Genomic DNA, 12,397 nt, shown 5'->3' with positions numbered 1-12,397 from the left:
GGAGCGAACGCAGATCGCGGCACGGCAGGGACGAGCTACGGATCACGGCAGAGCGCGGCGGCAGGAACGCGCGGATGGAACGAGCGGATCGCAGCAGATCGCAGCAGGAGCGAACGAAGGGAGATCGCGGCAGATCAGAGCGAACGAGCGACGGATTTCTTGCTTTTCTTGTAATTGGAGTTGATCGGCTTGAAACAGATGTTCGAAGATGCCGGACGAAGAAGATGTCGGACGAAGATGCCTCACCAGAGAAGATGTCGTAAAACTGAGCACCAGAGGTCCAATCGAAGAGAGTCGATCGGCTTGAAGCAGCGGCAGAACTCAAACAAAGTGGACGAAGACGCCCCAGAACTCAAAGACAAGAATGAGCGCTCCGGTGAGGAAGCAATCGAAGATGCCGACCAAAGATAACAAAAGCTAAAATTTCAAGGATTCAGGCTCTGATACCATGACAATATTTTGAGTGAATAGGTTGAATGTCTTTTCCTTTGCTTTCATTCCAATAAATAGTAGTTTGTACAATCTATTTTAGGTACATAATATTCAATATAATCTAAATTAAGTAACTTAATTAATACATATTCATAATCTAAATATTCAGCTAAAAGGAAAGAATTCGTGCAAATATAATATTTTTTTTCTTTGCAGTATTGCGAAGAAGGAAACTCTTTATTCTGTCTGATTTCTTTTATTCTTGATTGATAGTATGTGGGGGAAAATTCTCGGGGATTTGCATGCATACCACCCAATTCTTCTATATTTAGGTATCTAACACCTAAATGTTTTTGAACCACACGGGTCAGAGAAGGTGGGGGAAAATCTAGGGGCATTTGCATACATTAATAACCAATTCTTATGTATTTACATATCTAAGACCCAAATTTTATTTTTTACATTTATGCAAACCAAATCTTTAATATCATATCAAATATACCACTATTTTAACTTTCACATATAATTTACTTATTATTGGATTAAATCGACCCAAAACAAGCCAAACAAGATCGACAAAAGTTTATTCATTTTTAGATTGTTTATGAATTGAGTTCAAAAAAATTATCTGTGTTTGGCCTGTTTGCTTGACGAACGAATCAAGGACAAGCTACCTAGCAAGCCAAACACGAGCTATCTGCAAAGAACGGGTTTTTTTTACAACCATACTTTTGACATTTGGATAAATTAAATTAAAAAAATGAAAATTTACAAACGGTAAAACACTCAATTCTTTTGTATGTACATATCTAACACCTAAACTTAATTTTATACATAAATGACCTATGCATGAAAATATGTATTTCACTTTGTAAAAGTTAAAATAGTGATGTTAAAGATTTAGGTGGTATAAATGTGCAAAAGAAAAGTTTAGGTTTTAGATATGTAAATACATAGGAATTGGGTGGTACGTATGTAAATGCCCTGAAAAAAATCATTGGTACTACCTTGTCATGATGGGTTCAGCTTGGTTGGACTTGGAATAATAGTTTTGCTAAATGAACGTGTAAACAATAGAATACCAGAGCTCTAATTGATACTTGATAGATAGTATAAAGGAGTTATAAAGCTTAACAAATTTGATTGAACATCATAAGATTGGTTAACAGTAGAACTAGGCAAGATCAAGCGGTTCAATCTAAAAATAATGACTTTGTCATGCCGTCAAAGAAAAATGGGGCATTTACATACATACATACCACACAATTCCTATGTATTTACATAACTAACACCTAACTTTGCTTTTTACATTTATACCACCCAAATATTTTATATCACATGAAAAATACCACTACTTTAGCTTTCAAAAAGTGAAATACACCTTTTCTTGTATACCTAAGGTGGCATATATGTAAAAAATGAAGTTTAGGCTTTAGATATTTAAATAAATGGTAATGAGTGGCATGTATGTAAATCTTCCAATAAAAAAATAGCTCTAGTAAATTGATTTGCAGAGCTAACAAAATCAAAATATTAAAGTGCATACCTCATCGAACTTGCATCCTAAATCATGCTCAATGCTTCTAACTGTGCGTCGCTGACCTTCAGTGAACATAAGCACTGTAGTCCCCTTATTACCAGCTCGGCCAGTTCTGCCGGATCTATGAAGAAAAATCTCAGAAGTATTTGGAATTTCATAATGAATAACCTGTAATCAATCAAAAATTAGAATCTATTGGCAGGCTAATTGAAAATTTTAGGGGGATATACATACATACGACCCAATTCCTATGCATTTACATATCTAACGCATAAACTTTACTTTTTACACTAACACCATCCAAATCTTTTGTATCACATCAAAAAAGTCACCATTTTAATTTTTGAAAAGTGAAATACACCTTTTAAAGCATGGGTAAGGTAGCATGAATGTAAAAATTGAAATTTAGGCGTTAGATATGTAAATACAAAGGAATTTGGTGGTATATATGTAAATCTTCCAAAATTTTTAAGCTTGATAGGCTGATGTGATGAAGAAGTTTGTTACCAGATCAACATTAGGAATATCAAGACCACGTGCAGCGACATCTGTAGCAACTAATGCATGGAACCGTCCATCACGGAAAGCAGCGAGAGTTTTGTCCCTCTGGGACTGCTGCATGTCTCCATGTAGTGCTTTGCTCCCAATTATAACTCCCATGGACCTCGAGAGAGACTCCGCATCTCTCTTTGTTTTTGTGAAAATTATACTTTTACCTCCTTGAGCATACATCTTTAGCACAAAAGTTTACATGTTAGAGATGATGAATAAGTAAATACAGCTAATATAGTAAACTAAATAATGGAAAAATAATGGTCTCATGTTCACTGGCATGGATCCCCTAAAAAAGAGAAGTGGCCAACAAATAACAAACAGGTCATGAAGATTAATGAAAAGGGAAAAGTGTCTAAATAGCCGCCTAACTCTTTGCATGGGGTCATTCTAGTCCCGGAGTCTACAAAAGTGTCAATTTCGTCCCTAGACTCTTTTAATATGTGCTGAAATAGTTCTCACGAAGAACTATTTTAGCCCCAATTTAAAGATTCTGAGAAATGATTTGGCATTTTATAAACTTTGGGACTAAAATGGCCCCATTAAATAGTCAAGGGACTATTTTGACACATTAATCTAAATAAAAAATGACGACTAGTTTTCGAAAGTAAAAGAATAACATCGACCATCCTTAATAAAAATAATTAAGCGAACCAAAAATCCAAAACAATCTTCTGTAAAATAACTTGTAGACATGAAAGTTAATTCAAAGTAACAAAAAAGTACAACCAACTTCATATATAAACTTACTGAAATCAAAGTTGGAAGGAGATTTTGTTTGTTAAAAGAGGTTGACGAAATAGAATAGAGGGAGATACCCTCAGCTAACTTTTGAGCAGAGTCTCCAACCTGAGATAAAGCAATGAAAATGATTGGGAATTGTGAAAAATATCATAAACCTCTTTCAAATCAGAGAAATGGCGGAATTAGAAGATAAAGACTAACCAGATCTACTACTATGGGATCCCTCAAATACTTCCTCGACAGATCATGAATCCATTGAGGCATTGTTGCAGAAAATAGCATGCATTGTTTCTCTCTAGGTAGGTAACTTAAAATGCGTTCCACATCCTCCTGAAAGCCTACAGCTAACATCTGATCAGCTTCATCCAGCACAACAAATTTGACTTCAGAAAGATCTAAGGCGCCCCTTTCAAAAAGGTCAATAATTCTCCCCGGTGTTCCAACAACAATATCCATGCCATATCCTAGTGAACGAACTTGGCTCATAATTGGTATTCCTCCATAAATGCAAATACTTCGCAATTTTGGAGCGGAAATTTCGAATTCTCGTTGCACTTGACGTGCTAGCTCGCGTGTAGGGGCCAATACAAGAGCAGAAGGAACTCTTTTTTTCCTTCAATACAAAAACAAAAAGATGTATAAATGTAATTGAAAAAAACTGGGGAAATTTACATACATACCAGATAATTCAAGTATTTATGTATCTAGCACCTATACTTCAATTTTTACATGCATACGACCATACCTATATATGAAAAGATGTATTTCACTTTTAAAAAGTTAATAATGACAGTAATTTTGATGTGATGTTAAAAGTTTTCACATTGATAAGGATAAATATAAGAGTTTAGATTTTAGATGTGTAAATACATAAAGAATACATATGCCCCAAAAAAACTATCAATTCAAAACTATCGCAACAGCAACAATTGTAAAACCAAAGGGAGAAATAGCATAAAGAAATATAGCGCCGGAATAGTATTAAACATTGAAATACAACAACAAGAAGTTTTATCCCACTAAGTGGGGTAGGCTACATGAAACCTTTCTCCATTGCGACCTATTGAGTGTCATATTTTCATTTAATTCTAACAAATTAAGTATTAAACATTGAAAATGTTAAACAAAAATTAATCACTGAATACAATTGCTTAAAAAACTCCTTGAATGTATTTTATCTAGCTCGCGTGTAGGGGCCAATACAAGAGCAGAAGGAACTCTTTTTTTCCTTCAATACAAAAACAAAAAGATGTATAAATGTAATTGAAAAAAACTGGGGAAATTTACATACATACCAGATAATTCAAGTATTTATGTATCTAGCACCTATACTTCAATTTTTACATGCATACGACCATACCTATATATGAAAAGATGTATTTCACTTTTAAAAAGTTAATAATGACAGTAATTTTGATGTGATGTTAAAAGTTTTCACATTGATAAGGATAAATATAAGAGTTTAGATTTTAGATGTGTAAATACATAAAGAATACATATGCCCCAAAAAAACTATCAATTCAAAACTATCGCAACAGCAACAATTGTAAAACCAAAGGGAGAAATAGCATAAAGAAATATAGCGCCGGAATAGTATTAAACATTGAAATACAACAACAAGAAGTTTTATCCCACTAAGTGGGGTCAACTACATGAAACCTTTCTCCATTGCGACCTATTGAGTGTCATATTTTCATTTAATTCTAACAAATTAAGTATTAAACATTGAAAATGTTAAACAAAAATTAATCACTGAATACAATTGCTTAAAAAACTCCTTGAATGTATTTTATCTAGTATTGTGCTTTACATTTTTAGACATTTATCCAGATGTGGTATAGCTTAGTAAACTTCATAGGAAGATTTACATACATACCACTCAATTACTATATATTTATGTATCTAATACCTAAACTTCAATTTTTACATGCATGCCACCTTACCTATGCATAAGAAAGTGTATTTCTTCACTATTTAAAAGTTAAAATAGAGGTATTTTTTATGTGATATGAAAGATTCGGGAGTTATTAATGTAAAAATTAAACATGTAAATACATAGGAATTGGGTGGTATGTTTGCAAATGCCACAAATTTATATAACCCATCTTCTAAATATACCGAAGTTCAATATTTCAATGTTGACAATATACATAGTGAACAACCTAGCACATTAATACCTTGGTTTATAAGAGTGCGTTCACTGACTCCAACTATCAAACCCCAGAAAAATGTCATAATTCCCCCTTGAAAATCACACATTTTTAATAGCATATATGATGGTCTGCATGAGCTACACAATTCCTTGTAAAAACTTGAACATTCCTTTAAACTAAACAAAAATTTATGTAACTTCGGAGAATCATCACTAACAAAAATAAAGGGTTTTTGTAATGCAAAATCACCAATGTGGGAGCCTTATCTGTTTTGCAATGGGCTGAGAGACAAATAAGTGCTGCTAGGAGAGCCCACCAGTGGAAGGCCAAAAGGATCCGCTGGCTGAAGACCAAGATGACCCATTAGCGGGAGGCCAGTGGATCTGTTTGACAAGGTGCAACCCCCCTAAAGTATAGGCCGCCGGATGTGAGTCATCTAGACCAAAGATTGAAGCCAATTAAATAAAGCAGAGACATCGACCCACCTCTCGCCACGACCCAATTGGTACAAAAAATTGTTACAGGTTAAACTTTGGAGGTGGTTCCCTACTCATTAGCAACAAGATCTACCGTGAGTGGTCCCCAAATCACCTCAGCGATAAGTCACGGTGGTTAGTCCTGCGAAGGCAATGATGAGATCCGCTTAATACGCTTGGTGATAGGTGTGGCCCGTCCAAGGCGACGACCCGACCGATCAAACGGGACATAGGTAGTATAAGACTAGAGACGGGTCGTAAACACATCAAAAGCGATCATAAGTCCTTCCTAAGAAACCAAACATCAACCACCACAAGCATTCACGTAAAAAAAACAAATATGATAAAGGTAAAATGAGAGACAACAGTAAAATGAAGCCCAAAACTGTATTTCATTTCATAAAATCAAGTTACAAATTTTTCTTTATAAAAATCTTAAATAATTTTACAATTGAGCAAGAGAAGCATAAAATTTCTAAGTACAGGAAAGTAACAGCCAAGTCAAGCATAAGACAAGCCTATGCTCGTGAAACCTTCTTGCGGCTCCTCCCATTGTCTATTGCTGATACCAAGACAAAGAAGAGTTTTTTGAATTCCTCTAGATCCAATCAATTGAGATCCACCAATCTCACTCACATAAACTGGTCGGCCGCTAGTTTGGTCCCAAGGCTGAGATGCATAGGCTGACCATTTAAGAACTCTTCTTTCGTCTTCATCGCAGCTATATTTTCCGTCAAAGCCTTGTTCTCTTCATCGACGTTAAGTAGCCACTAGAAACGCTGCTCAACTCCTCCCCAACTTCGTCTAGTTAAGCCTCAGCCACAGTAGCCTAATGCTTAGCATACTTCGCAGCTCCTCAACAGCCCTTGTTCGATCTTTAACGAGTTTAAACCCTCCACGATCCTGAAAGCTCTCTTCTTAGCATCAACATAGAGCGAGGACTGAAGGTGTGAAGCCTCAAACCACAACAGCTGATATCCGTCGACAACATGACATTGTCCAAAAAATCAAAATCTCGCAGAGGCATTTCTTGAAGTTTTAGGATCAAAGGGTGTCCGCGATTGTTGAAACACAAAGGTCGGCACTCGGACAGTTCGAGTATCAATCCCTCATGTTGAGCATAGCATATCGCAAGTCCTCACTCATGAACACCATCAACCCCTCCTCCTGCATGGGGCATCATTTACACGCTTTCCCCTTCCGTCTTTTTCCGGGAGGTGGGGGAGGAAAGGGGCTCGAGTCGGTGATCTCTTCCTAAGAAGTAATGAGCTCGAACCCTCGCTCGATTTCAGATCGAGCCACTGGGTAGGGTTGATTGGCTTCCACAATCACCGCAAAACCAATGAAGTTTGTAGTAACCGACTGAGGAGTCGGCTTTGTATCTGGTCCTTCTGACTCCTCCTCGAAAATGCTAATCAGAACACTCGGGGTTTACTCTAACTCCCGACATTGCTCTCTCAAAGTACTTGCATTCATCAAAGAAGGTTTTCTTTCATTAAGGGTCAACTTACCAATCGAGATTCTCTGAATTACAATTGTGGTCTCGGAAATGAAATAGATAAAATTCAAACCTCTGGCCCCTTCACCAGCTAGGACAATCGATGTTTGGTTGTCATCCTTGCAACTTCCGGGCAGGTGGCCTGCTTCCGTTGCTTCCTCCGAGAAAGACAAGCAGCCTAGTCAATCTCTCGTTGTTCCTCTTAGTTGTCGAATTCTGCACACAAGGTTGTAATCATAAAATCAAATTTTTTTTCGAATGTAAAACCCAATTCACCACCTTCCCCTTAATGTACTAGCGAAATAAAAGTCGTTTTCCTTCAAAATATTGAGCGCCATCTCGAGTCTGGGGAGGCACGTATTTCTTTTTTCTTGTACACTCCTCCAGTCGTGCAAGGCATAATCCCCCACTCACTAGAGGGCCCTAAGAGGAAGAGCTGCTTTGAGCCCTTTATCTGATTCTCAAGGCCCATTATAGTAAATTTTCCAGTCGATCCAAGAAAAACGAAGTTGTTTGGCTCGACCCAGAAAGAGAACATATAGGAGAAAAGTTCCCTTGACCACGGGATCCCAACTCGGCGACAGTAGATGACATACGTCATGATGACAGCAATAGAATTTGGCTTGATCTAGGTCGGAGCACGTTATAATGATTGAAGATTGACCACAACTCTTGCAAAATGATTGTCGAAGAGCCCATTAGAATTGTTCTCGGTAGAAGACGAAATCTATCCCGAATTGATTGGTCATCTGATCAGACGGTCCCACGACTCGGAGTTGGACATCCTCATCAAAAATGCAAGTTTCTTGCAACAAAGACACATCCCATAGCGACATGGATAACCTCTCGGCCGTCGGGATCAGCCCGAAGAGCATCGGAGAATGCTTAGGAGCCACTCGAAAGAAAGCAAATAAGGGGAAAATGAAGAAACCGAGAGAAATAGGCGAAAGAGAGTCAAGGAGTGTGGCACCAAAAAGCCATTGACGTACGTCGATTTAAAAAAAGTGCATCACATCAACACAATATTCGAGAGATAATTATAGAAATAAAATTATCAGAAACTAATGGAAGCAGAATTTTATTTAGACGAAAAAATATATTACAAGAGCTTCATTTGCTGCTTCAACCGAAACAAGTCCTAGCAATAGCAGCTTCCAATACAAAATCTTTCCACCAAATCTAAACATATCTCTATTATCCACTTCGGCTTGGAACCGAAGCAAAGGGTCATCAGCTCCTTTGAATACTTCAGTCTAATGGCTGTCAGCTCCTCCAACAACTCCTTTATTTCTTCCTCTTGCTACATCCCTGCCCCTCGAGTGAAAGAGTTCAATGTTTTGTTCAAACAGCGAGTCAGTGTCACAGAGGACTTCTTCCATCCATCGATCGCCTCCACTCGGATTCCTTGAGAGCTCGTCAGATGATCGACCATGTTCTCCTCGCTCCTGATTGGTGTCAGTATTCTCTCGACCGGTCTGGGGGGGACCTAGCCATCGCCCCTCAAAGGAGAGTCAACAATCTCCACCTCCTCTTCTGCATAAAAAAACAATGTCAGTAAAGATGGGAAATTTTCCTCTTAGCCATAGAGTTCGGGTCTCCTCGTACTAAGGAGTCGATCCATCTCAGACCTCTAAAGTGACACACTTCTTTCATTGGGTGGTAGTGGAGTGCTCACGATTGTCGGCTAATTTTTTTTCTTTCTTTGAAAATAAGATTTTAAAATTTAAATTTAGTATAATATATAATATAATTTCAATTTTGGGCAAATGGTTTTTTTTTTTTTAATGATGAGACCGAATAGACCTCATATATCTAATAGTTTAAATAGCTGAGCACGATACCATAAATGACACATCATCCTGAAGGATGAACATATCATTTATTGGTAGACTTAATTATCTAAACTTACAAGTTTATGACTCTATTTTGGTCTGCGAATTTATAGTCGATAAATTCCCTATCTAATACATAAATTATATAGGGTTTAGCTTAATCTGGGTTCTTAATTCCCTATAAGGCTTGCCTCTATAGTTAATTACATCTTAGACAACCGAAGTCACCTAAGAAAACTCACAATTAAGATCAAGGTTTTGTCTTCAAGAATTCGACGTTTAGGTATTCATGATTGTTTATAGGAAAAGTCAAGTGGGATGGGTTCTAGTAAGAACAATTATTTTCAGAATCCAAAGGAGTGAAGAGTAGAAGATGTTGACGATACCGAATAAGATTCAGTGACATCTCAAACTAATCTATGATTTGACTTTACATCTTTGAAAGGGAAATTACGTGATATTTCAGTCCTGCAAGTTATTTAGATATTCGGGACTTGTGTTTGCATATCCTATGAAAATAGCCCGAGAAAATAGGAGGATTTATGTCGCGTCAACATCGGAAACCTAAAAAGTTTAGGATTTATATTGTACGATATGAAATCGTAGAAAGTCTTAAAAGATAATGTGAGGATTTACGTTGTACTAGACGAACAATCTCGACGTCCTATAGGTATGTTATTTAAATCTATCAAAAATCGGTTGAAGTTCCTTCTGCCACCATCTGTCGTAGTCCCGATTGCTGCCCGGAGATGAATCACCAATCGACAATGTTGTCTCGTTCCAAGAAAAAGAAATAAAGAAAAGAGAAAATCGTGACTCGAACGGCCTATCATATGGTGTTATACAAACATACTAGAAAGGTAGTAACTAAAGCATGAATACTGGTAAATGTATACAGTACAATAAAGAACAGACAAAGAAACTATGTAGTAAAGTGCGGTAAGAAAAATGCATGAGATATGTAGCGAAGCACAGTACAGTACCAAAAAAAATGAAATATGCAGAAAATAAAGTACGGAAATTAAATAAATAAAAGCGTACCTGATCAAATTCTGCTAAAGCTTCAAAACAGATTGCAATTGTATAATATGAATGGGTTAGGTGAATATTTGCAAATTATAAAAGAAAAGTTAAATGATGAGCATATGGAAGTCTCAAGATGGGATATTAGATTTCAATTTGGAGATAGGCTTAGACTAAACCTCTTTTTATTCCCTTGATCCCCCAGGCTACTAACTAGAGGTCACCAACAAATCACCACTATAGTCAGACAACCCTAAACCCTATCGTTTAATTAAAATGTGAACGGAGTAGTATCTGAACTCATCAAAGTGTAGTGCATCTATATGTGATATATAGTATCTGAACTCATCGAAATGTAGTGCACTTATACGTGATATGTAGTATCTGTCGTGCAGGGTGTAGTGTGTGGTGTTCGTTGTATAATACCTGAGGTGTATTATGATATTCGTGGTGTAATGCATGAACTTGTCAAAATATATGATGCATCTCTTATATGGTGTATGACATGTATAGTACATGAGAGTAATAGTGTATGAAAGACAGTGTGTGAAAGACATGGTGTATGAAATGTGTAGCGTGTATGTGAGTGTTAACAGGTATATCTATAGATATTGGTCAGTGCATAGTGTTTATGATGTGGTGCTTACCATTATGTGAGTGTAGTACCCGTGGAATGGTTTGTTGTGTATTTGTTCTTTCTAAGTACCATTTCCCAAATCTTTTGGGGAGGGTTAAGGCTGCCGACAATTTAAGAAAGTGAAAGGGCAACACATTAGTTGAGTGTTGATTTTATTTCAACTATAAACAAAACTGTCAAATGGTTCTTTGCATGATCGTCTGTTACCCCTCGTCTCAAACTAATAGACCACCTCGATATTTCATATGCTCATCCTTAGAATTGTTTTTATAGATCTCATCTTGAGAAATAAACATCTAAGCATTTCTGTAATATCCACTTTCCACCTCTAAGCTTGAATTTTGAATCTGTATATAATCATGACATACTCTACCAATTTTTAAAGGGGAATATGTTTCCATCTTCACATTGTCAAATTCAAGTCTATGAGATTTATGCAACCAAAGAAAGCTAATTCCACCAATATAGACATGCCTCATAAAATCTCAAACCATATAATTCTTGAAGATTCAATTTTAACATGCTGACTAAAATTATTTAAGTCAAATTATCATTAAAGAATGATAGTAAGGAATGCTAGTGAAATATATACATATCACTTGATTTTCAAGCAACAAAAAAAATGACTCGGAATAAGGGTTGAAATATAAGCCATTGCTGGATAAAACCCAACTCAAAGGAGAGTCAAAACCGAGCCACTAAAAAAAACAGAACTAGGCTTGGCAAGGGACAAAACCCAGGCCACAATTGTATAAAACCGAGCGTAAAGAAGCACAAAAACTGAGTTACCCAAAAAACCAAATCAAACTATCAAAGGCCATCAAAGAAGCTGAAAATTGGATTTAATATCAGTGTCAAGTTGAAGAAACAGAACTGAGATTTGAAAAGGGATTAGCTAAACCATTAAAATATAAACTCAAATCTAATATAAAAGCCAAGCTGAGACATTATCAAAAGAACCAAAACAGAGCCCTGTAAAAAGGGCTGAGCTCAAATCACCATCAAGAGAACCAAGACTGATTTATTAAGTATTTATTCCAAGCTATAAAATAGCATGAAACCAAATTCAGCTCCAAAACAATTTTTAAAGCCAAAAGTAATCCCCAACAGGTATATTCGAATAATTCAGCAAAGAGAGACATAAATCAGCATCAAATTCAAGTACTCAAACTCAAAATTATAATTTCCAATATGCATTCGAATGAGATAGCAAGAGGAATAAGGGTTGCAGCCCACGCAAATGAAATTTAAAATTAAATCAATGTTGTTGTGAGATATGTACTTCTTGGCATATAAATGAAGCGCCAAGGACACAAGCAAACACAGATCGTTTACGTGGTTCGATCTAACTGGATCTACGTTCACGGGAGGGAATCAATCAAATATTTCACTAAGGCAAAAGAAATGGAGAATACATAGCTTATACATAGAGATGAGCCCACATCTTCCTTCTATGGCCTCCCTCTCAAGCGACACCTTGATACAAGGCCTCAAGATGCTCTCCTCCTCT

General features: G+C 36.7%; 1 protein-coding gene across 1 annotated transcript in view; it reads right to left on the bottom strand.

Annotated features, from left to right (window-relative positions):
• Positions 1 to 1,957: 1,957 nt before the first annotated feature.
• The window catches only part of LOC110029528 (DEAD-box ATP-dependent RNA helicase 53-like), a 23,464-nt gene continuing 13,024 nt past the window's right edge, over positions 1,958 to 12,397 (bottom strand). Inside the window, exons 4-7 of the mRNA XM_020731855.1 lie at positions 3,470 to 3,881; positions 3,275 to 3,373; positions 2,480 to 2,704; positions 1,958 to 2,140 (exon numbers count right to left, since the gene is read on the bottom strand). Of these exons, the coding sequence (XP_020587514.1) occupies positions 1,958 to 2,140; positions 2,480 to 2,704; positions 3,275 to 3,373; positions 3,470 to 3,881 (919 nt within the window). The remainder of the gene's footprint in view (positions 2,141 to 2,479; positions 2,705 to 3,274; positions 3,374 to 3,469; positions 3,882 to 12,397) is intronic.

The sequence above is a fragment of the Phalaenopsis equestris genome, unplaced genomic scaffold, assembly GCF_001263595.1.
Source record: "Phalaenopsis equestris unplaced genomic scaffold, ASM126359v1 Scaffold000589, whole genome shotgun sequence".
Taxonomy (NCBI): domain Eukaryota; kingdom Viridiplantae; phylum Streptophyta; class Magnoliopsida; order Asparagales; family Orchidaceae; genus Phalaenopsis; species Phalaenopsis equestris.
Note: the sequence above shows the minus strand (reverse complement) of the source record. Positions and strands in the feature narration are given on the sequence as shown.